Below are 23,198 nucleotides of genomic sequence, written 5' to 3'. Positions count from 1 at the left end.
ATAGAGCCTTTCTGCTGCTGGGGTTCAGGGGCTTTTTAGCAGCCATGGGACCCCACTTCCAGCCACCGAGGCTGAGGGGCTGAGCCCACGAGGGGCTGCGGTTCAGATGCAGGTCAGGTGCGTGTGGCCTTGTCCGAGGCCACCTGCATGCAGAGCTGACACCCACTCACCTGGGTCAGGGTGGGTGAGGACCTCCTGGTGAGGCCCAGTGGTGGAGATGCCAGGGGCACAGATGCCAGGGGCACTGGGCCCTCTCAGAGCCGATGCCTGGGCAGGGGCAGCTCAGGGATGTGAGGGGGTGGCCAGGAGGGAAGGGGAGGGTTATCGGGATTTACTCACTTGAGAATGGGCAGATCTGATGCTGGGGTGCTGAGGGCTGGCTCACCCCTCCAGTGAGGGCTGTGCTCACTGCCTGATGTGGGGTCTGGCCATTTCAGGGTGAGATGACCATCCAGGGGGCCTCCCCAAATGGCTCGGGCCAACCAGACCCCAGCTTCAGACTCTGCCAGGTGGCTCCTGTACCCAGGCCCCTGAGGGGCCCTTAGCCTCCTCTGGGAGGTCAGGGAGCCCTGGAGACACCAGTGTGTGGAGTCCTGGGGAACTGAGGCAGGGACAGCCCTGAGCCCTGCAGGCTCGGGAGCTGACTGGGACAGGGACTCGCACAGCCTGCCGAGCACAGCAGCACCATCTCCTCGTGAGCTCCACTTCTGATGGGGAGGATGCTGCCCAGGCCTCATGGCAGAGGGGCCGGCTGGGGTCCGTGGGGCTCGCTGCTTCCCCTCCCTCTTGCCCCATGTTCCTCAGCCAGTGGTGCAGGGCAGTCTCAGGTCACAGGCTTCTCCAAGAGCCCACCCACCTAACAGCTAGGCCCTTCCCCGGGGTGCAGGGTCCTACACGTGAGTAGGGACCAGGACTCAGGCTCCAGGCTCTGACTTGTTTTGTTTGTTTGTTTGTTTGTTTGTTTTGAGACAGAGTTTCGTTCTTGTTACCCAGGCTGGAGTGCAATGGCGCGATCTCGGCTCACCACAGCCTCCGCCTCCAGGGTTCAGGCAATTCTCCTGCCTCAGCCTCCTGAGTAGCTGGGATTACAGGCGCACACCACCATGCCTGGCTAATTTTTTGTATTTTTTAGTAGAGACGGGGTTTCACCATGTTGAGCAGGATCTCTTGACCTTGTCTCAATCTCTTGACCTCGTGACCCACCTGCCTCAGCCTCCCAAAGTGCTGGGATTACAGGCCTGAGCCACCGCGCCTGGCCTCTGATTTTTTTTTTTTTTTTTTTGGTGGGGGGACAGGGTCTCTGTCACCCAGGCTGGAGTACAGTGGCAGGCTCTCAGCTCACTGCAGCCTCGACCTCCCAGGCTAAAGAGATCCTCCTGCCTCAGCCCCCCCAAGTAGCTGGGACTACTGGCACGCGCCACCGTGCTTTGCTACTTCTTGTATTTTTTTGTGGAGACAGGTTTTCGCCATGTTGTCCAGGCTGGTCTTGAACTCCTGAGCTCAAGCGATCCGCCTGCTTCAGCCTCCCAAAGTTCTGGGATTCCAAGCGTGAGCCACCGTGCCAGGGCTGGGCTCTGATTTTGGGTCCTCCCCCAGCAGATGCAGTTTGGATTTTGGCTGCCCTGGCCCCCTGTTTTTGCTCCGGTCCAGTGGAAGGGGTGGTAGTGGAGGTGATGTCTCAGAGGGTGGGGCCAAGCAGGTGGGTGCTCCTAGGGCAGAGGGTTCAGAGGCATCTCGGGAGGCGTCAGTTAGTAACCGGCTGCAGGTTTGGCTGTTGCCGAACATGCCTGTCTGGGTTGATCATTGAACCACTGCAGCTCGAATAGATTAATGGCTAACTGGCTGCCTTGGAGGCCTGCTGGGGCTGCGCCTCAGGGGAGGGGGCACAGCAGCCTTCGGAGGAGGAGGGGGAGGAGGAGGTGGGCAGCAAAGCTCGGCCCCGGGGTGGCTGGGCCATCTGAGTCTCAACAGCTTCCCCGGGGCTACAGGGGCCCAGCGTGCCCCAGCCAGGCACCTCCTGGCTACGTCCCTTCTGCTCAGAGGCCTTCCCAGGCCCCAGCATCTGCCCCCGAAGATGGGTTTGTGCCACCCTGCTGGGACATTGTGGGGCGCTCTGAGCATGCAGGCGGCACCCAGGTGCAAGAGCCTCCAGAAACTCTGAGGGTGGTTGTGATGGAGACTTCTGGAACCCGGTGTTCTTGAGTCCCTGTCTGTTTAGCCAGCCCTGTACAAAATGATTCTTTAGAGCAGCGCATGGCCCTCTGGGCATGGGGGTGAGGCAGGGGGCGGGCACAGACCCTGGAGCCCCAGGGCAGGGCTGTGGCGGGCCAGCTCTTGTGTCCAGAGCAGTGTGGCAGTGGTCCGGGCAGGATGGGCTTGGACCTCAGGGAAGAGGCTGACCCAGCTCCTCCTGCTGCAGGCTTCACCGGCCAGAACTGTGAGGAGAATATCGACGACTGTCCAGAAAACAAGTGCAAGAATGGGGGCACCTGTGTGGACGGCGTGAACACCTACAACTGCCGCTGCCCGCCAGAGTGGACAGGCGCGTATCCGGGTGGGGCAGCCGGGGTGGGGCTGCCACCCACTTATTAAACTGCATGCACAGGCATGGTGGGGAGCCGACGAGACCCTGTCCCAGGCCAGGCAGGCTGGGGTTGGCCGAGAAGGACATGATGGGGGGCCCCACTTCCCGTGGCCAGGGTCTGACGCCACTCGCCTTGGGGTCAGCACAGACCTGGCTGGTCTATGTGGGCTGACTGCAACCTGGCTGCAGGCAGCCCCTGTGCCCAACACTGTCCTGGCATCGAGGGTCTTCAGCACCCCACTCAGCCTTGATGCCTGGGCTGGCCACAGAGGCCCTGCGCTTGGGGATTGCCCTGTGGTGGGGGTGATGGGCAAAGCTGCGCCCCGACGCAGCTGAGTCCACAGAGCACAAAGAGGAGGCAAGAGCCCCCCATGGTGCCGGGCGTGCAGAGGAAGGAGCGATTTAGAGGCTGGCAGGGGGAGAGGAGTAGGCCCAGGAGGGCTTCCTGGAGGGGGTGGCATTGCCGCCCTGTGTCTTAGAAGACGAGGAGCTCAGGGAGTGGCAGCTGCCCGGGGCCGACAGCTTGTGTCCCCGGCAGGTCAGTACTGCACCGAGGATGTGGACGAGTGCCAGCTCATGCCAAATGCCTGCCAGAACGGCGGGACCTGCCACAACACCCACGGTGGCTACAACTGTGTGTGCGTCAATGGCTGGACTGGCGAGGACTGTAGCGAGAACATCGATGACTGCGCCAGCGCCGCCTGCTTCCACGGCGCCACCTGCCATGACCGCGTGGCCTCCTTCTACTGCGAGTGTCCCCACGGCCGCACAGGTGGGTGCCCTGAGGTCTAGGTGGGCTCGGGGGGGCTCACGTGGGCCAGGCCTGACCTGTGTGATGTCACCCAGGGACTGTGGCCCTCTGGCACCCAGGATAACCCAAAAGGGCCTTTCTGGTCCGGGACCATGGCCGATGGTCGCCGTGAGTCTCCCGAAACATCCCAAGGGTCCCGGGATGCTTCATGGGGTCATGGTGGGCAGCTCCTCCCGGGTGTCTGTGAGGATGGACCCCCAGCAGTGGGTGGTGCACCGTGCCTGGCCCAGGGTCCGTGCCCGCTGATGGCCACCACCTGCCCAGGTTTGCTGTGCCACCTCAACGACGCGTGCATCAGCAACCCCTGCAACGAGGGCTCCAACTGCGATACCAACCCCGTCAACGGCAAAGCCATCTGCACCTGCCCCTCGGGGTACACGGGTCCGGCCTGCAGCCAGGACGTGGACGAATGCTCGCTGGGTAGGTGCCAACATGGTGCGCGGCCAGGAGGGGGCGGCAGCCGGGACCCAGAACCGTTGGGACTGTTGGATGGGGGATGGGGCCCTGCCAGTCTGATGGGGGGGTGTGCAGTGAGGTATCATAGGGGCCAGGGGGCCTGTGCAGCCTCTTACCTGTGTGCCCTCGCCAGGTGCCAACCCCTGCGAGCATGCGGGCAAATGCATCAACACTCTGGGCTCCTTCGAGTGCCAGTGTCTGCAGGGCTACACGGGCCCCCGCTGCGAGATTGACGTGAACGAATGCGTCTCGAACCCGTGCCAGAACGACGCCACCTGCCTGGACCAGATCGGGGAGTTCCAGTGCATCTGCATGCCCGGTGTGTCCGCCAGGGCCGGGGCAGGAAACCGAGTCAGGCCTGGGCAGCCTCGGAGGGGCAGCCTTGGAGCATCTGTGGGACTCGTCCCCTTGCATGTCTTCTGGGCCCACAGCCTGCACGGGGCATGGGGAAACTGAGACCAGGCCACAGGGCTAGCAGAGCATGGGGGCAGAGCTAGGTATATGAGGGTGCTGGGCCGGGGGGCTACAGGGGAGCAGGTGCATGGGGGGGGCCCATGGTGGCTGGGATACTGGGCTGAAGGCCAGCGTGGTTTCCGCCCCAAGTCCCCAGCTGTCCCCAGTGGGGCACTGGGGCCACTCGTGCCCCCCTCACCGTTCCCCTTCACCGGTTCCCCACCCCACAGGCTACGAGGGCATGCACTGTGAAGTTAACACGGATGAGTGCGCCAGTAGCCCCTGCCTGCACAGCGGCCGCTGCCTGGACAAGATCAATGAGTTCCAGTGCGAGTGTCTCATGGGTGAGCGCCGCCCCTGCCTGGCCCTGGCATTGCCCCTTGCCGTCTGCACCCGAACCTGGGCTGGGCCTGCTCTCCTGAGGGGCGCCTGGCCATGGGGTTGTGTTCTGGCTGCCAGGAGGGTGAGGGTTTTGCCCCCTGAGTGGATGGCGTGTTTTCAGGCTTCCCTGAAGGGCAAGGCCTGGCGGGGGGTGAGAGGGAGCTCGTCCCGGGGTTGTGGTGGAGCCCAGGCCCAGAGACCCCCCTTGATCTGGTGCAGCCCCTCCTGCCTAGAGAGAGGGGCGTAGCAGGAACTTCGGTGCCCAGACAGGGAGGAGGCTCCATCCAGCCTGGTGCTCTGAGGGCTGGGAGGGAGGCCAGCCTGCCGTGTCCCCTGCCCAACCACACGCCAGCTGTAAGGCCAAGGTATGCATGGAACCAAGTGTGGAAGGCTGGCCTGCAGTGGGGCGGTGGTGGCCCAGGGCGGACGCGGAGGAGCTTGTCAGAGGCCTGGGTGAGAGGTGTTTCCATCTGTCCCAGGGCTGGGGGCACAGAGCCCAGAGCCCAGGGAAGTGTTGCCGGCCCAAGCCCAGGCCTCCCGAGACATAGATTAGCCGTCCCAGACACCAGAGCGAGGGGAGCACCATTCTCAGCCTGGCTCCACCGTAGCCATAGCAACTCAGTCGATTTGGGAAAAAGGCCCCTTCTGTGGGAGTGAGGGCATGTGTGGCGGAGGGGCTTTGATCCGGGGGGCGGGCAGTCAGGCAGCAGGAGGCAGGAGAGCCTGGGGCTGGCTGAGCCCAAGCTGAGTGTGCCCAGGGGAGCCCAGCCAGGCACTCACTGCTGGGATCTGGCCAGGGGTCCCTGAAGGGCCAAAGTGTTGTGGCACATGACTCTCTCTTCTCCCCGGCCCCAGGCTTCACTGGGCACCTGTGCCAGTACGATGTGGACGAGTGTGCCAGTACCCCCTGCAAGAATGGCGCCAAGTGCCTGGATGGACCCAACACTTACACCTGCGTGTGCACAGAAGGTGCGGGCTGGCGCCCACCAGTGGGGAGGAACAGGGTACAGGGGAGAGGGTGCTCAGGTCTGGGAAGGTGACAAGGTCAAGGACACCTCAGTCTGTGCCACCTGGTTCAGAGGCCGGGAGCACAGCTCAGCCCCAATCCTGGGTGGGTGGGAGCGCCTCTCGACAAAAGACATGCCCGAAGCCCTCCTCAGATGGGCACAGGCCACCCCAGGTCTGGTCACAGGTGTCCTGAGAGCATCCAGCCCTGAGTCATCCTGTGCCCACCCCTCTCATGGTCCAGGGTACACGGGGACGCACTGCGAGGTAGACATTGATGAGTGTGATCCCGACCCCTGTCACTACGGCACCTGCAAGGACGGCGTCTCCACCTTCACCTGCCTCTGCCGCCCGGGCTACACGGGCCACCACTGCGAGACCAACATCAACGAGTGCTCCAGCCAGCCCTGCCGCCACGGGGGCACCTGCCAGGACCGCGACAACGCCTACCTCTGCTTCTGCCTGAAGGGGACCACAGGTGGCCAGCCAGGCGGGGGCCAGGGGCGGGGTGAGGCAGGTGGCCAGTGGGCAGGGTGGGCCCAGGAACTGACCGTCACGTGCCACCCCTTCAGGACCCAACTGCGAGATCAACCTGGATGACTGTGCCAGCAGCCCCTGTGACTCAGGCACCTGTCTGGACAAGATTGATGGCTACGAGTGTGCCTGTGAACCAGGCTACACAGGTGGGTGGCCCTGTGCCTGGGGGCTGGCCGGGCTGTGCCCCTGGGGCTGCCAAGGGGTTGGGTTGGGGGCTTTGGAGATGGCCAGGGCCCAGTGCAGAGCCGCCCACCCTGGCGGACTGTGGTCTGCGACAGAGACGGCACCAGGGCCAGGGCTACAGCTGGCACCACGCCTGGCCCCCACATACCTCTTGTCCCTGGTCAAGGCAGGCCTGGGTCGTGTTGGCCCAGTGGCCCCGCAGGCCAAGAGGGAGTGCCAGCCCTGAGGCCAGGCTTGGGGACCTGCCTTTGTGGCTCACCAGTGCCTTTGAGCAGGTCCCTCTGCCTCTCTGGGCCTCAGGTTCTCATCAGTCAGGGCCACAGCAGCCCTTGTCCCTGAGGCCCTTGGGAGGATGACTTAAGTGGGTGGAACCTGGTGCCCGAGGAGGCTGGCACAGGGCACGCCGTGACCTGAGATAGTTTCTGGCACCTGGAAGGACAAGACCAGAAGGGTGATCCTCCTGGCTTAGCAGCCCAGGAGACCAAGGCCCACATGGGTGGGAGCCCTGGGTGCTGCCAGGCCTCGAAGCCTGACACACCCCTGCCTGCCGCAGGGAGCATGTGCAACATCGACATTGATGAGTGTGCGGGCAGCCCCTGCCACAATGGCGGCACATGCGAGGACGGCGTCAACAGCTTCACCTGCCGCTGTCCCGAGGGCTACCACGACCCCACCTGCCTGTCCGAGGTCAACGAGTGCAACAGCAACCCCTGTGTCCACGGGGCCTGCCGGGACAGCCTCAACGGGTACGCCCAGGGGCCGGTAATAGGGACCAGCCCTGAACCCTGGGAGCTCTGCCACCAGGAGGGTCGGGATGGGCCGGAAACAGGCTTTGGACGGGGCCAGGCGGCAGGGAGCACCCCTCGGGGACGCCCACACCTATGGGCCCTCAGACGGCCAGCAGTCCACACCTGGCAGCTCTGTGGCTGCATGGTGGGCTCAGGACACAGGCCCAAAGTGACCCTGGAAACACGTTTGCATGGTGACAGCGGCGAGTGATTCTGACGCCATGATGGGCCCAGCACCACTCTGCCTGGATGGGGCCATTTAATTTAGCAGGGACCCCATTGCCCTCATGTGGCACAGAGAAGGCACATGCTTTGCTCGGGGCCACACAGCAGGCAAGTGGTGGGGGCCTGTCATAGAGCCCCACTGCCCTGCACTTGGCCTGGTCCCCTCACTAATGAGCCACACCCCTGCCGCAGTCTTGGGTATGGGAAGCGCTGCAGCCCCACTTTATTTTGAGATGGAGGCTCTGTTGTCAGGGGTGAAGTACAGTGCTCACTGCAACCTCCACCTCTCAGGTTCAGGTGATTCTCCTGCCTCAGCCTCCCGGGTAGCTGAGACTACAGGCATGTGCCACCACACTGGGTGAATTTTTGTATTTTTAGTAGAGAGAGGGGGTGGGGTGTTTCACCACATTGGCCAGGGTGGTCTTGAACGCCTGGCCTCAAATGACTCGCCCACCTTGGCCTCCCGAAGTGCTGGGATCCCAGGCCTGAGCCACTGTACTCGGCCCGCCCCCACTAAAGGACTCTGCGGTCTGAGTAGATGAGCACCTCCTCCAGCCTGTGGGCTTTGCAGAGCCAGGAGTGCCCAGACCCTGGCCGTGCTGCTCGGGTCTCCCTCAGCCTGCGGTGTGGTCCCCCTTCCAGGTACAAATGCGACTGTGACCCTGGGTGGAGTGGGACCAACTGTGACATCAACAACAATGAGTGTGAGTCCAACCCTTGCGTCAACGGTGGCACCTGCAGAGACATGACCGGCGGCTACGTGTGCACATGCCGGGAGGGCTTCAGCGGTGAGTGGGCTGCGCTCCTGAGTGTGAAGGGATGCCATGAGGCAGGGGAGCTGCAGGCCCAGGATTGGGACCCGGATCCAGCTACCACCGTGAATGGTGTCTCCCTCCACTGCCAAAGCCCTAGGTCCAGTCTGCCGGCTCTCAGGGACTAGGGGCCTGGCGGGGGGATGGGAGCAGGCCCAAGGCTGCTGTTGTGGGGCCCTGCCAAGGTGCCTGGGATGCTGAACATGCCGAGTGCTGTCCCTTCCCTCCAGGCCCCAACTGCCAGACCAACATCAATGAGTGTGCGTCCAACCCGTGTCTGAACCAGGGCACGTGTATTGATGATATTGCCGGGTACAAGTGCAACTGCCTGCTGCCCTACACAGGTGAGGGGCGGGGCTTATCAGTTGAGGGGTGGGGCCTATGCTGGAGAGGGTGGGGCCTATGCTGGTGAGGGCGGGGCCTATGCTGGAGCTGGTGGGGCCAGGGGTGGGGGTGGCCTGGGAAGCCGTGACTGCAGGGTAAAGTGGTGCTTTCTTGGGGCTGGGCCTTCTGGAAGGCTCTGCTCCTTACTGAGTGCTTTAAGCCCCTGCAGCATGGGGGCCTGGCCCCGGGGGTGGTCTTGGCAAGTTAGCGAAAATACAGGATGCCTGGGAGAAATTTTTCGTGTAAGCGTATGTTTTGCCTGGCAAGCCTTCCACAGGACGCAGGTGAACCCTTAGCAGGGACAGGCCTGGGCCCTTGGCCTTCGTGCTCCCAGCGCCCACCCTGCTCGGGGCCTCTGGGGGCCGGCTTCCCCACCCCCGCCAGCCGGGCCTGAGGGATTCCTTTGACGGCGGGCCCTCTTTGTGTGCCGGGAACAAGGAGCCCTCTGTTTAGGCTGAGCAAGGAGGGGGAAGTTTCCCCAACTGTCCGGCCCCTGCCGTTAACCCAGCCAAGGGGACTGCAGGAAATGATCTCCTCTAGAAAAGACAAAGAACAGTCCACAAGCACCAGGGTCCTGGGGCTCCCCAGGCGCTGGCGGAGGGTGCTGCCATGGGGCATGGTCAGGGTGAGCCTGCCTGGGCCAGGCGGCCGGGCTGGAGCTCCCACGCCTGTGGTTCCCATGACATCCAGCAGCCTATGGTGACCAGAACGCTGTTTTCTTTGACTCAAGTTAGGGACCTGGATTTTCTCTCCCATGTTGGTCAGTGAGGACCCTCCCTCTGCTGCCGGGCGCCCCTGTCCCTTTTGGACACATCGATCGGGTCAGTAGGAGGCGCGGCGGTGCTGACCCGCTTCCTATCTGCCCGCTTCCTGCTTCCTTTCGCACAATTGTCGGAAACTCTGGCGCAGTTCCTGCCTGCCCAGGTCACCGTGGAAACCAATAGGAAGAGAGGCCCTGGAAAGTCACCCCAGCAGGCCAGGGAGATAATGGGGGACGGGGAAGATAACGCAGTCCCCACGGCTGTAAACAGGAAGTTCGGCCATAGGGCTGTGCAGAAAAAGGCACTCAGGGATGCACGTGGTTCCCACATGGTCTTTGCCAGACACCCTGCATAGTCCCAGAGCTCCCCAGGTTGTGCCCAGGGCCCGAAACATGCAGGATATGCTGGGGGCCTACCCCCTCCATCACAGCCCTCATTCGTCAGGCTCCTGTGACAGGTGTTTGCCACCTATGACGCCCAGTCTCAGGATGGGTTTCAGGCCAGGGCCTTTCCTTGCCACCGGGAGATGAGGAGGGGGCTGGCATCAGAGGTAGACCCAGGTCCCTGGAGTGTGGGTGGAGCCTCCGAGGGTGAAGCCGCCTCTCCTGGTGCAGTCCTTGTTCCCGGGCGCTCCTAGCAGGGTGAGGCCTAGGCTGTGTCCCGCTGCTGACGGGGAATGAGGGGTGGCTTCTGAGTGTGGCGTTTCTGCAGCTTGTTTTCAGCATCCCCCATCCGTGCTCTGCTCCTCCCCTGGTTACGGTTCTGGCATAACGGGGAGTACAGAGGGGTCCTGGCACGCATTTGCCTCCCCTTGTGACCATCCAATGGTGCTCTGATGGTGGAAAGGCCAGCAGGCAGTGGCCAGATGGCCTTCATTTGGGAGATCCCGCTGGGTGAGTCCCCGAGGTCACACGTGTCTCCTTCCCGCAGGTGCCACGTGTGAGGTGGTGCTGGCCCCGTGCGCCCCCAGCCCCTGCAGAAATGGCGGGGAGTGCAGGGAATCTGAGGACTACGAGAGCTTCTCCTGCGTCTGCCCCACGGGCTGGCAAGGTGAGGCTGGCCAGGACCTGGGAGGGGCTGGGATGGGAGGTCAGGACGTCTGTGGGACACAGGCAGCTCCCAGGCAGGCTGGACGAGTCTTTGGAGAGGGGCCCTGGTTGGAGAAGCTCTGGAGTCAAGAATTGACCCCGGAGTGCCCTTCCCAACTCGAGTTCCTGTGACTTTAAGTCAAAATCAGGGGAGAAAGGATGGTCCTGGGGCCATGGAGGCCAACTCCTGGGGGTTGGGAGAGGCCCCAGGACCCAGGGGGGCCCACCTTTGAAGGGCCTGGAGGGCTGGGGAGCTGCTGGTGACCGACCAAGCGGCCCCTCCCGCCCTGCAGGACAGACCTGTGAGGTAGACATCAACGAGTGTGTGAAGAGCCCGTGCCAGCACGGGGCGTCCTGCCAGAACACCCAGGGCGGTTACCGATGCCACTGCCAGGCTGGCTACAGCGGGCGCAACTGCGAGACAGACATTGACGACTGTCGGCCCAGTGAGTGCCCACAGCTCCAGCGCCTCCGGGGAGCTCTCGGGCCTCAGTTTCCCTGGGCAGGGTTGGTGCTCATGGTGCCGGCCGTAAGCGCCCAGGGAGGCCTGAGTATGGATGGAAGAGTCAGGCCAGGTGTGGGGGAGGTGCTAAGGGGTGGTCTGGTTGGTTCAGGAGGGCTCCAGAGCCGGCTGCCCAGCTTCTAGCCCCTTGCCCCTCACCACACTTCCCAGCCAGGTGGTGCAGGAGTCACGGCGACTCCTCCCATGGCTCTTCCCTGAGCTGAGGCTGGCATGGGGCCCGGCCTACACCCTCACCTGGGCCTTATGAGGCCCCGCTTCAGGGCAGAGCTCTAAGGCCTCCCAGCCCTGCTTCACAGAGGCTGAGGTTCGCAGAAGCCAGGGGTCTTGCTGGCATCCCCCGCAGGCAGGGGCAAGAACTGTCACCCTCCCCTGCTCAGTGTGTGAAGCCTGTGAAGCTGTCCCCTGTCCTGGAGTGTGAGGACAGCAGCAGGTGGAGAGAGCAGACCCCAAGCACAGGACACGAGGGTGACTCAACCTGTGGACACCGGGGCTCCCCACCAGACACCTCTGTCCTGGGGTGGCTGGTCGCAGCCTCAGCCCCGAAGAGCTGGGCGGTCCCCAGCCTCGCAGCCTTCCCAGCCTTTCCCACAGGTGCGGGTTTTTGCCTGCCTCTCACACGCCCTCTTCGATCCCCTCCCAGACCCGTGTCACAACGGCGGCTCCTGCACAGACGGTGTCAACATGGCCTTCTGCGACTGCCTGCCCGGCTTCCAGGGCACTTTCTGTGAGGAGGACATCAACGAGTGTGCCAGTGACCCCTGCCGCAACGGGGCCAACTGCACAGACTGTGTGGACAGCTACACGTGCACCTGCCCCGCGGGCTTCAGTGGGATCCACTGTGAGAACAACACGCCTGACTGCACGGAGAGGTGCGAGAGGCTCCCGGGAGGCCGGGGAGGAGATGGCATTGCAGGCTGTGCAGCCGATGGCAGCCTGGCACCCCAAGCAGGCGTCCGCCCAGGCCCAGTGGCCACTTAGCATCGTTGCACTGAGTCCAGACATTTCGTTGTACCGACACGTCCCTCCTGAGAGGGCTGTTGTGACCTCCGCCTGTGTCCTGCGCCAGGAACCCCAGTTGTGTCTCGTGAACAACAGCGAGAACTGTGTCACCCTTGTCTTCTTTTTGCTGTGGTTGCCAGGAAACTCAGTGGTAAAATCAGTGTCGCTCCTGGTGTCTGACGTAGTCACCTCCTGGATTGCTGGGACAGGTTCTGGTTTCTACCTCATTCTGACTGTAACCACCCTACTGCCATGTGCTTAGTAAAGCTCCTCTTGACGTGACTTATGAAGAAGGCAGGCAGGAAGGCATGACTTGGTGTGAGAGCTGGGCTCCAGGCTCCCGCTGGCCTCTCCGGGTCAGCCAGGCCGCTCTGGGTCTGTCCTGGCCGTTAGGTCCCTCAGGGCTGAGTGGAGGCGAGGTGCTGGCAAGGCAGGGTCTGCTCCAGAGAGGACCCACCAGTGCCTCCCGCTCACCACCCACCTGTCCACCTGCCCGCAGCTCCTGCTTCAATGGTGGCACCTGTGTGGACGGCATCAACTCCTTCACTTGCCTGTGCCCACCCGGCTTCACGGGCAGCTACTGCCAGCACGACGTCAACGAATGCGACTCACAACCCTGCCTGCATGGTGGCACCTGCCAGGACAGCTGTGGCTCCTACAGGTGCACCTGCCCCCAGGGCTACACTGGCCCCAACTGCCAGGTGAGTGTGCAGCCACAGGTGCCTGAGGAGGGCCTGGGGTGCGTGCCTGCCTGTGGGGGGTGGGAATGGTCACCCCCAGGCCCAACTGTGTCAGCTTGGGGCCCCCACACCCCTGGGCGGAGGGCTTCTAGGGATCTGAGCGGCCAGTGAGGGAATCTGATGTGGGAGCAGCAGGCGTCTTTGTTCAATCCCTGATTTCTGCAGCCAGGGCGGGAGCTCAGGAATTAGGAAATCCTGGTGTGGGGGCGGTGGGGAGTCCAGAGGCCGAAGTTTCCAATTCTGTAGAGTGGGCTATGGGACAGGATGGAATGGGGCTCCTTGGCCGATATGCATTATGAACTGGGAAGGGGATGGCCTGGGGGGATGGCCTAGAGGTGCCCTGGCAGAGTGGCCTGGGGGATGGCCTGGGGGTGCCCTGGTGAGTAGCCTGGGGGGTGACCTGGAGGGATGGCCCGGGGGCAGGCACCTGGTTGACCCCAGCCTGTCCCCAGAACCTCGTGCATTGGTGTGACTCCTCACCCTGCAAGAACGGGGGCAAATGCTGGCAGACCCACACCCAGTACCGCTGCGAGTGTCCCAGTGGCTGGACCGGCCTGTACTGTGACGTACCCAGCGTCTCCTGTGAGGTGGCCGCCCAGCGGCAAGGTAACCTGCTGTGCCCGACCGCCCAGGTCCCAGCCCACTGAGGTCCTCCGTGGGCCTGGGCCTCACCTGCCCCCCTACCCCATCCCCCACAGGTGTTGACATTGCCCATCTGTGCCAGCACGGGGGGCTGTGTGTGGACACCGGCAACACGCACCACTGCCGCTGCCAGGCGGGCTACATGGGCAGCTACTGTGAGGACCTGGTAGACGAGTGCTCGCCCAGCCCCTGCCAGAATGGGGCCACCTGCACCGACTACCTGGGCGGCTACTCCTGCAAGGTGGGGGCCCCCATTGTAGAGTGGGGGTTGTGGCCGGTTGTGTTGCCACACACCAGGCCCTGACTGCGAGCTGGCACAGGGGAGAAGACCTGATAGGCCCACGCACTGTCCAGGATCGTTAAGGGAGGGCTGGGGTAATCGGGGTGGACTTCCTGGAAGAGGTGGCCTGTGGAGAGCCTGGAGGAGGGTGAATATGCTAAGAAGTGGGAGGGGGTTCTTCCCCTAGATTGTATCTGGGCTTGGCCAGCACTTACCCAGAGGCCCTCACCTCTATCCTACAGGACGGGGTCCACCCAGCCCCATCAGACAGTGACTCTGGTCACCGAGGCCGCACCAGGGTCTGCTGAGGGTGGCGGGGCGGGGGGTTCTTTCTCCAGGTCTGACAGGATCGAGGGGCCCATGCTTCATGGGACCTGAGGGCAGCTCACACGGCCCTGCCAGCCCTCACAGTGGAGGGGGGGAGTGCCAAATCCTGGCCCCGGCTGAGCCCCCGGTTCTCTCGCCTACACAGTGTGTGGCCGGCTACCACGGGGTGAACTGCTCTGAGGAGATCAACGAGTGCCTTTCCCACCCCTGCCAGAACGGGGGCACCTGCCTCGACCTCCCCAACACCTACAAGTGCTCCTGCCCACGGGGCACGCAGGGTAAGGGCCACTGCACGGAGGGCTGGCGTCTGGGTGGCCAGGGCCAGGGCCAGGGCGGGGGCAGGGCAGGCACCCTGAGATCGGCCAGAGGTATCCAGGAACCACCCAGAAACTCCGTCTTCCTGTGAGGCCAAGGCCAGTACAGAGCTGCCCAGGGAAGGGGCCCAGAGCAGGGATCCCAGCGGGAAAGATGTCTCCCCTGCACCCTTGGCACTTGCCTCTCCTGAGCATCCGTGCAGCCCCAGACCAGAGCACTTGTCATCTGGGAGGAAGACAGGGCTCGGCAGGGCAGAGGTGTGGTGAGCACAGGCCTCTGATGGCACCTGGCCCCACAGGTGTGCACTGCGAGATCAACGTGGACGACTGCAACCCCGCCATGGACCCCGTGTCCCGGAGCCCTAAGTGCTTTAACAACGGCACCTGTGTGGACCAGGTGGGCGGCTACAGCTGCACCTGCCCACCGGGCTTCGTGGGTGAGCGCTGTGAGGGGGACGTCAACGAGTGCCTCTCCAATCCCTGTGACGCCCGCGGCACCCAGAACTGCGTGCAGCGCGTCAATGACTTCCACTGCGAGTGCCGTGCCGGTCACACCGGTGGGTGCCATGCCCGGGCGGGTGGGGCCCACAGGGCGGCAGGGTGAGCCTCTCACTGCCGGGCTCTCCCCCGCAGGGCGCCGCTGTGAGTCAGTCATCAATGGCTGCAAGGGCAAGCCCTGCAAGAACGGGGGAACTTGTGCCGTGGCCTCCAACACTGCCCGCGGGTTCATCTGCAAGTGCCCTTCGGTAGGTGCCAGGGTGCAGGGGGATGGGGACCCTCCCGGGAGGCACCTGGAGAGGTCCAGATGTGGGCCTCGGGGCGCAAGCGGGGCAGCCATGTCACTCCGATGTCATTTTTTTTTAGTTTGAATAAATGAGTTTTAGAGAGATTTTAGGTTTGTAGAAAAATGGAGCGGAAGGTAGAGTCCCTGGGGCGGCTCCCCTGCATGCGGCTCCCCTGCATGCAGCTTGCGTCAGTTTCACTTGTGAGCCACAGCACTTAGACGTTGTTACCAGCACCAGCCCTTCCTTTACCTGCAGCTTGCCCTTGGCTTTGTGGTTGTGGGCTTGGGTTGAGGTATGACACGCGTTCCCACCCTCGAAGGATCAGGGCAGACAGTCCCTGCCCTGAAGTCCCCAGCATTCTACCAATTTACCCCTTCCTCCATCTCCCGACCCCCTGGAACCCCCTAATCTTTCTCCATCTACAGAATGTTTTGTAAAGGGTTTTGCTGCTGGGGGCAAGGCTGCAGGCTGCCTCCCAGGTCAAGGGAGGCTGGGTGCTGAGCTTGAGGTGGCCAGGGGTGGCCCACCCTGACACTGTCCCATCTTCCCTCTTGGGCAGGGCTTCGAGGGCGCCACGTGTGAGAACGACGCACGTGCCTGTGGCAGCCTGCGCTGCCTCAATGGTGGCACCTGCATCTCCGGCCCACGCAGCCCCACCTGCCTGTGCCTGGGCCCCTTCACGGGCCCCGAGTGCCAGTTTCCCACCAGCAGCCCCTGCCTGGGTGGCAACCCCTGCTACAACCAGGGCACCTGTGAGCCTACATCCGAGAGCCCCTTCTACCGCTGCCTGTGCCCTGCCAAATTCAACGGGCTCCTGTGCCACATCCTGGACTACAGCTTTGGGGGTGGGGCCGGGCGCGACATCCCCCCGCCGCAGATCGAGGAGGCATGTGAACTGCCTGAGTGCCGGGAGGACTCGGGCAACAAGGCCTGCAGCCTGCAGTGCAATAACCACGCGTGTGGCTGGGATGGCGGCGACTGCTCTCTCAACTTCAACGACCCCTGGAAGAACTGCACGCAGTCTCTGCAGTGCTGGAAATATTTCAGCGACGGCCGCTGTGACAGCCAGTGCAACTCGGCCGGCTGCCTCTTCGACGGCTTCGACTGCCAGCGCGTGGAAGGCCAGTGCAAGTACGGCTGCGGGGTGGGCCGTCCCCGTGGGGGCAAGGGAAGACCCGAACTCGGACGTGGCCAGCATGCAGTTCCCAAAGCTCCGTCCAGCGGGTGCAGGGATGTTCCCCGAGGCCGGTCCACAGGCTGGACCATCCGGGGTTGGGTGCGAGGCCCCCGGAGGAAGGCGGCCTGAGTGTGTTCCACCCCCACAGTCCCCTGTACGACCAGTACTGCAAGGACCACTTCAGCGACGGGCACTGCGACCAGGGCTGCAACAGCGCGGAGTGCGAGTGGGACGGGCTGGACTGTGCAGAGCATGTGCCCGAGAGGCTGGCGGCCGGCACGCTGGTGGTGGTGGTGCTGATGCCGCCAGAGCAGCTGCGCAACAGCTCCTTCCACTTCTTGCGCGAGCTCAGCCGCGTGCTGCACACCAACGTGGTCTTCAAGCGCGACGCAAACGGCCAGCAGATGATCTTCCCCTACTACGGCCGCGAGGAGGAGCTGCGCAAGCATCCAATCAAGCGTGCTGCCGAGGGCTGGGCCGCACCCGGCTCCCTGCTGGGCCAGGTGAAGGCCTCGCTGCTCCCTGGTGGGCGGCGGCGGAGGGAGCTGGACCCCATGGACATCCGCGGGTGAGTGAGACCCAGCACCTGCCATCAGTCCCGGCACTTCACCTGGGATCTCCCCCATGGCTCCTCTGCCCCTCGTGGCCGGTGCCAGGGCAAGCAGTACTCTCTCCATTTTACGGTAAAAGAGACAGAGGTTCCGAGAGGACCTGGAACTTCAGGGCCCACATGGGCAAGGAGCAGAGGCAGCATTCCACCTCAGGGCCCTGACCCCGCAGCCACACCCCTCCCTGGGCCACTGCCTTCCCCAGGCTGGGTAGGTTTCACTCCTGTGCCCAGTGGGTAATTTTGAGATTGAGCTATGCCACAGACACTGGGTACTACAATGTTAAAACACAGTTTTCTGCCAGGCGAGGAGGGTCATGCCTGTAATCTCAGCACTTTTGGAGGCTGAGGCAGGAGGAGCCCTTGCCTTGAGCCCAGGAATTCAAGACCAGCCTTAGCAACATAGGGAGACCCTGTCTCTGCTTTCTTTAAAAAGTATTAAAAGAAATAAAAAACAAAAAGCTCAGCTCTCTGGGGGCTCCCACAGGGCTAAACAGACCCACCCCAGACAAGAATGCCACTTGGCCATGGCATCTGCCTGGTTTGGGCTGGAGAGGAGGCAGGTAGAGGTCCTGGAGGGACCTTATAGACAAAGGAGGAGCTGGTGGGGAAGGGGGTCCCATGGTAGGAGAACACAGGTGGGGCAGCTTGAGTGCAAGGGACACCCACAAGGCTCCCGCCCCCGTCTACTCCCTCTGGGACAGCTGGACCCAGGGGCCAGGTCAGTTGTGCCCCTGATGTGCCTGATCCTGGTGGGTTTGCTCATCAGTTCTGCTGCCTTGGGGCAGCTCTGGAGGTCAGAAGCATCATCTCACAGGCTGGATGGGATCCTGCTCACGGGAACCCAGCCTTGGGCAGCAGGAGCCCCGCTGGGGAGCAGGGATCACCCCCAGCCCCCTTCACCGCACAGCCCACCACAGCTGCGCCCGCCCCCACCGCACATCTGCACTTCCCACAGGGCCTGGGGATGGCTCCTGGGAGAGAACTGGGCTCCTGGGAGAGAACTGGGCTCCTGGCACATACTCTGTCCTGAGATGAGGAATGTGTTTGTGGCACCAAAAGGAGCCAGAGAGGGTGGCAGGGTGGGGCAAGGAGAGCGTGTTGGCAGTTACCGGGGATGAGCTGCGATCGGCACTGGCCAGACGCCGGGGGCTGCAGGACACTGGTCCCCTCCGGGGTAGCTGCCGTCAGACCTGGCTTCCCTCCGCCCCAGGCTGCCCTGTGGTGTCCTGACTGTTGCATCATGGGCCTCGGTGTCCTGGGGGCATCATCCTGGACTGGCGGGCAGGGGAGGAGGAAGCCTTGGGTCCCAGCCCCTGCCCGGTTGTCCCCCCAGCTCCATCGTCTACCTGGAGATTGACAACCGGCAGTGTGTGCAGGCCTCCTCGCAGTGCTTCCAGAGCGCCACCGACGTGGCTGCGTTCCTGGGGGCGCTCGCCTCACTAGGCAGCCTCAACATCCCCTACAAGATCGAGGCTGTGCAGAGTAAGTACGGCACCCACCCTTGCCCCCAGCCCAGCACGGCATGGAACAGGCTCCCCCTGCAGGGGATGCGACCACCCCCTCCCCGTGCCCCAAACATGCTAGCTCTTTGTGCCAGTTGCCACCCATGGATGTGCAAGTCACCTTCCGAGATGGGGTAGCGCTTTTCTGGAATTTTCTGAATGGCACTCCGCCTCGACCTGTGGCGGTGACAGCTGCTGGTGAAGCCACTCGGGAACGAGCCCATCCACGGGAAAGCGGGTGCCTTCTTCTCTCCCCACCCCTTCCCCCTGATTATTCTTTGTTGGGTATTATTTCAAAATCATTACGGCTTTTTTTTAAGAAAAAAAAGAGAGAGAGAGAAGAATTGATCGGTGTCATGTGAAGTGTTGAAGTTTGTATCTTGAAAATCCCCCTAAATCCTTTGTCTTAACAGCTCAATGCGAGTGCTGCGATTTGAAGTTCACTAATCCTCCTCCCTTAAAGGAGAAAAAAGTAAAAGCCGTCTCCAGATAGAGTCGGCTGCTGCAGGAGAGAATTTAGCGATAGTTTGCAATTCTGATTAATCGCGTAGAAAATGACCTTATTTTGGGGGGCGGGATGGAGGAGAGCGGGTGAGGAGGCGCTTAGCTGCGGAACCAGTCCGCTGCCCCCCAGCCGACAGCCTGCTGCGTAGCTGCCACCTGATGTCCAGGCGCCTGCCGCCGTCCTCTGTGTCCGCAGGTGAGACCGTGGAGCCGCCCCCGCCGGCGCAGCTGCACTTCATGTACGTGGCGGCGGCCGCCTTTGTGCTCCTCTTCTTCGTGGGCTGTGGGGTGCTGCTGTCCCGCAAGCGCCGGCGGCAACATGGCCAGCTCTGGTTCCCCGAGGGCTTCAAGGTGTCCGAGGCCAGCAAGAAGAAGCGGCGGGAGCCCCTTGGCGAGGACTCCGTGGGCCTCAAGTGAGCGGACGCTGCCCCGGCTTCTGGGGGTCGGGGGAAGCAGACCTGGCCAGGCATCCTCACTGGAGGTCTGACCCTCCCGACCCAGGGTCCACCTCCCATGCCAGGCCTGGGCCAGGGGCCTCTGGGGGCTTCCTAGGGAGCTGGCTCCGCCTCACTTTCTGACCCCTCACCCTCAGGCCCCTGAAGAACGCCTCAGACGGTGCCCTCATGGATGACAACCAGAATGAGTGGGGGGACGAGGACCTGGAGACCAAGAAGTTCCGGGTGAGTCGCTGGGCTCCTGGGCCCCCAGGCTCCTGCCACCGGCTGCCCTGACATGACTCTGCTCACTCCCCCAACTTAGTTCGAGGAACCCGTGGTTCTGCCTGACCTGGATGACCAGACAGACCACCGGCAGTGGACCCAGCAGCACCTGGATGCCGCTGACCTGCGCATGTCGGCCATGGCCCCCACACCGCCCCAGGGCGAGGTCGATGTCGACTGCATGGATGTCAACGTCCGAGGGCCTGGTAGGGGTGCCAGCAGCCAGGACTTCCCCAGCCCCACGGCCCACCTCCCTCTCCCCAAAGCCCCAAGGCTGTGGTACAGTTGATACTCTGCAAACTTAGAGTTGGGGGCGAGAGCTTTCATCCTTGGGGTGTTTCCCATTCAGAGTGGATTGAGGGGGTCCTGGAGTCATCCTGTTCTTCCAGCAATGCCTTCCTGGGTGATGCTGCAGGCTGACTCTGCACCTGTAAATTAATCTCTTCTGAAACCTTCTTCTTGAGACATGGAAAACATTGATTTTCTTTCTTTCTGTTTTTTTTTTTGTTTGTTTGTTTGTTTTGAGACAGAATCTTGTTCTTGTCACCCAGGCTGGAGTGCAGTGGTGTAATCTCGGCTCACTGCAACCTCCACCTCCCGGGTTCAAACAATTATTCTGCCTCAGCCTCCCGAGTAGCTGGGACTACAGGCGCCCGCCACCACACCTGGCTAATTTTTGTATTTTTAGTAGAGACAGGGTTTTACCATATTGGTCAGGCTGATCTTGAACTCCCACCTGCCTTGGCCTCCCACAGTGCTAGGATTACAGCGTGAGCCACCGCACCTGGCCAAAGTGTTGATTTTCTAACTGCATGTTTCTGGCGTTGTTTTTTCCTGGGTGGGTTTTGGGTGCCAGGTCTTGGGCAGGTCAGGAAGCCAAGCTGCTGGGGTCTCGTTGCCTGCCTGGAGCTGACTGCTGGATTTGGCTCTGTCCACCGAGTAGCCCAGGCGGACTTCAGCTGCCCCGCAGTGGCTATGTGCTCAGGGTCACTGAGTGCTGGGTGGTGGGGCCACACCGTGGCCCCTCCAGCTGTGGGCTGCTGCCCCCCTCCCCTGGGCTGCAGCTGGGCACCGGCCCTCCAGACTGAACACCATCGCCTCTGCCCCTGCAGACGGCTTCACCCCACTCATGATCGCCTCCTGCAGTGGAGGCGGCCTAGAGATGGGCAACAGTGAGGAGGAGGAGGATGCGCCAGCCGTCATCTCCGACTTCATCTACCAGGGCGCCAGCCTGCACAACCAGACAGACCGCACAGGCGAAACTGCCTTGCACCTGGCTGCCCGCTACTCACGCTCTGACGCCGCCAAGCGCCTGCTGGAGGCCAGTGCGGACGCCAACATCCAGGACAACATGGGCCGCACCCCGCTGCATGCGGCCGTGTCTGCCGACGCCCAAGGCGTCTTCCAGGTAAGCAGCAGCTGTCTGGGTGCCCACTGCCCTCCTCGGGCCAGTGGGTGGTCCGGGGCAGTGGCCAGGCTTACATGGCCCTGGGAGCCTGAACAGCTGAGGCCAGAACAGCTGGTGCCTCCACCCAGGACCTTCGAAGTCAGTGATGATCAAGTGGGGAGGGCGTCAGGCCCATCTGCATCCTCCAGGGAAGCCAGGTAGAGGTGGGTCCCGAAGGAGGCCCAGGGGACCTGCTGAGCGAGGCAGGGCCTCCCCACCCGCAGCAAGACAGGCTCTGGCAGGGTTGTGGACCTTGCTCAAGGTCCAGGTCCCCCCGCTGAAGCCCCTTGAGGCCCCGCACCCGCCTCAGCCCTGGCTGCAGGGGTAGCCTGTGGCAGTGAGAAGGGTTTAGAGGCTGCCTCTCAGTGCCTGCAGACCTGGGGCTCAGCTTGCTGGCGAGCTCGTGGCAAGAACAGATTTAGGGATTTGGATGCCTGGGTCTCCAGGGAACGTCCCTGGCAGGGACTGCTTTTGGGGTCACCCCTGCTGTAGGCCCCCAGGCTCCAGGTGGCCCCAGAGCAGGTTCAGATGGGCACAGCCCAGGGCGGTCACCACACAGCTTCTGGTTTCATGATTTCTTAGCTTGGGACACGTTGTCATCCCGCAGAAATAAACATAGGTGAGTGGAAGGAGTGTCGAGGGGAGCCCTGTGTAGGCCTGGTGTGTGCCCCTCCCAGCGCCTTTGCACAGATGTAGAAGTTCCCAGGTGCTTTGCAGGAATCAGGCCCGTGCTGCATGGCCAGTGGCCCCTGCCTTTTCTACCTGCTGGTGAGCAGGGTCCATCCCTCCCACCGGAGGCCCAGGCCAGGCTGCACTGAAGGGCTGCCCGCCTCTCTGTGGGTGGTTCTAAGTCGGCTGTAGAGCCGTGTGCAGGGCCTCATGAGTGCTCCCTCTTGGAGGCAGGGACTTGACTTCTCTGTTTTGGAGGTGGTCATGGCAGCTAAGACCACGGTGAGGATTAGATGAGGCCACGTGAGGTCACGATGGGCCCCACTGTCACCAGGGGGAGCAGCACAGCCCCTACCCCCGCCTGGCCCCTCTTCAGGGGCAGCCCATGGCATCCCGCCTTGCCCGGCCATGCAGATCTCAGGAGGGTCTTCTCTGTATCTGGAGGGCAGTGGGGCCTCCGGTCCAGGCATACATTCTGGGCAGGAGGTATCGGTGTGTGTCTGCCCGGCACCCGCCCGAGCCTCTCCCTGTGACCCAGATCCTAATCCGGAACCGAGCCACAGACCTGGACGCCCGCATGCACGATGGCACGACACCGCTGATCCTGGCTGCCCGCCTGGCCGTGGAGGGCATGCTGGAGGACCTCATCAACTCGCACGCTGACGTCAACGCCGTAGATGACCTGGGTAAGCCCTCGGGGGCAGGCCTGCCACAGGGAGGGTCGGACCGGGCTCCTGCCCGCTGGTCTCCAACCCACCCCATCTGCTTCCTTCACGCAGGCAAGTCCGCCCTGCACTGGGCTGCCGCTGTGAACAATGTGGATGCCGCAGTGGTGCTCCTGAAGAATGGGGCCAACAAGGACATGCAGAACAACAAGGTGAGCGTGAGACCAGGGCGCAAAGGGGGACGAGAGAGGGGACTTGGGGGATGAGAGGTCTGAACCCACAGAGCTCAGGGAAGCGAGAGCCAAATCCAAGGGGCACAGGGAGGCGAGGGCCTGAGCCACAGGGTCTCGAGGACTCCTGGGCCCGAGAACAGGCTCCGCCTGCATGGTGCCGGCACCTCCTTAGTGCTCCCCGTCTCCTTCAGCCCCTGTTTACGGAGCCCTCCCAAGTGCATGTCCACTGTCAGGACATGGCAGTCACCCGGTAGACCCAGCCCTGTCCTGGGTTGCAGTCACAGTGTAGTCACAGCCTGGCGTGGGGAACAGTGGGCAGGGCGCACAGCCTGGCGTGGGGAATGGAGCCCCTATCACACTGTTCTGTCACTGTCACCTGGACCTCACCTTCTGTCCCCAGCTGTTACCAGGCAGGGGTGAGGATGGGAACGTGGTGACCCCGGTAGTGTAGATTCAGCCAGAACACACGTGGCAGCAGCTCCCTGCAGGGCAGGACCCTTGGGGTGAATGAGCAGCTCTTCCTCTGAGTGGAGCCGCCCCCAGCCCTCATCCTGGCCTTGCAGTTCTGGGCGAGTATCTGATCTGAGCAGCTGC

The 23,198-nt window shown here is 62.9% G+C and overlaps 1 protein-coding gene across 4 annotated transcripts in view; it reads left to right on the top strand.

Annotated features, from left to right (window-relative positions):
* The window catches only part of NOTCH1 (notch receptor 1), a 50,305-nt gene that overhangs the window by 23,271 nt on the left and 3,836 nt on the right, over positions 1 to 23,198 (top strand). For all 4 annotated transcript variants that reach the window (XM_035263311.3, XM_035263304.3, XM_035263312.3 and 1 more), the window contains 29 exons: positions 2,420 to 2,542; positions 3,123 to 3,356; positions 3,660 to 3,815; positions 3,985 to 4,170; positions 4,535 to 4,648; positions 5,541 to 5,654; positions 5,935 to 6,168; positions 6,263 to 6,373; positions 6,964 to 7,156; positions 8,066 to 8,211; positions 8,466 to 8,579; positions 10,311 to 10,430; positions 10,762 to 10,914; positions 11,632 to 11,860; positions 12,490 to 12,691; positions 13,183 to 13,336; positions 13,429 to 13,613; positions 14,125 to 14,257; positions 14,593 to 14,850; positions 14,927 to 15,039; positions 15,638 to 16,209; positions 16,404 to 16,823; positions 18,199 to 18,347; positions 19,068 to 19,284; positions 19,464 to 19,551; positions 19,631 to 19,796; positions 20,703 to 20,998; positions 22,245 to 22,392; positions 22,486 to 22,583. In XM_035263311.3, the coding sequence (XP_035119202.3) occupies positions 2,420 to 2,542; positions 3,123 to 3,356; positions 3,660 to 3,815; positions 3,985 to 4,170; positions 4,535 to 4,648; positions 5,541 to 5,654; positions 5,935 to 6,168; positions 6,263 to 6,373; positions 6,964 to 7,156; positions 8,066 to 8,211; positions 8,466 to 8,579; positions 10,311 to 10,430; positions 10,762 to 10,914; positions 11,632 to 11,860; positions 12,490 to 12,691; positions 13,183 to 13,336; positions 13,429 to 13,613; positions 14,125 to 14,257; positions 14,593 to 14,850; positions 14,927 to 15,039; positions 15,638 to 16,209; positions 16,404 to 16,823; positions 18,199 to 18,347; positions 19,068 to 19,284; positions 19,464 to 19,551; positions 19,631 to 19,796; positions 20,703 to 20,998; positions 22,245 to 22,392; positions 22,486 to 22,583 (5,426 nt within the window). The remainder of the gene's footprint in view (positions 1 to 2,419; positions 2,543 to 3,122; positions 3,357 to 3,659; positions 3,816 to 3,984; positions 4,171 to 4,534; positions 4,649 to 5,540; positions 5,655 to 5,934; positions 6,169 to 6,262; positions 6,374 to 6,963; positions 7,157 to 8,065; positions 8,212 to 8,465; positions 8,580 to 10,310; positions 10,431 to 10,761; positions 10,915 to 11,631; positions 11,861 to 12,489; positions 12,692 to 13,182; positions 13,337 to 13,428; positions 13,614 to 14,124; positions 14,258 to 14,592; positions 14,851 to 14,926; positions 15,040 to 15,637; positions 16,210 to 16,403; positions 16,824 to 18,198; positions 18,348 to 19,067; positions 19,285 to 19,463; positions 19,552 to 19,630; positions 19,797 to 20,702; positions 20,999 to 22,244; positions 22,393 to 22,485; positions 22,584 to 23,198) is intronic.

Source organism: Callithrix jacchus, chromosome 1, assembly GCF_049354715.1.
Source record: "Callithrix jacchus isolate 240 chromosome 1, calJac240_pri, whole genome shotgun sequence".
NCBI lineage: Eukaryota > Metazoa > Chordata > Mammalia > Primates > Cebidae > Callithrix > Callithrix jacchus.
This window is presented reverse-complemented; position numbering and strand designations above follow the sequence as displayed.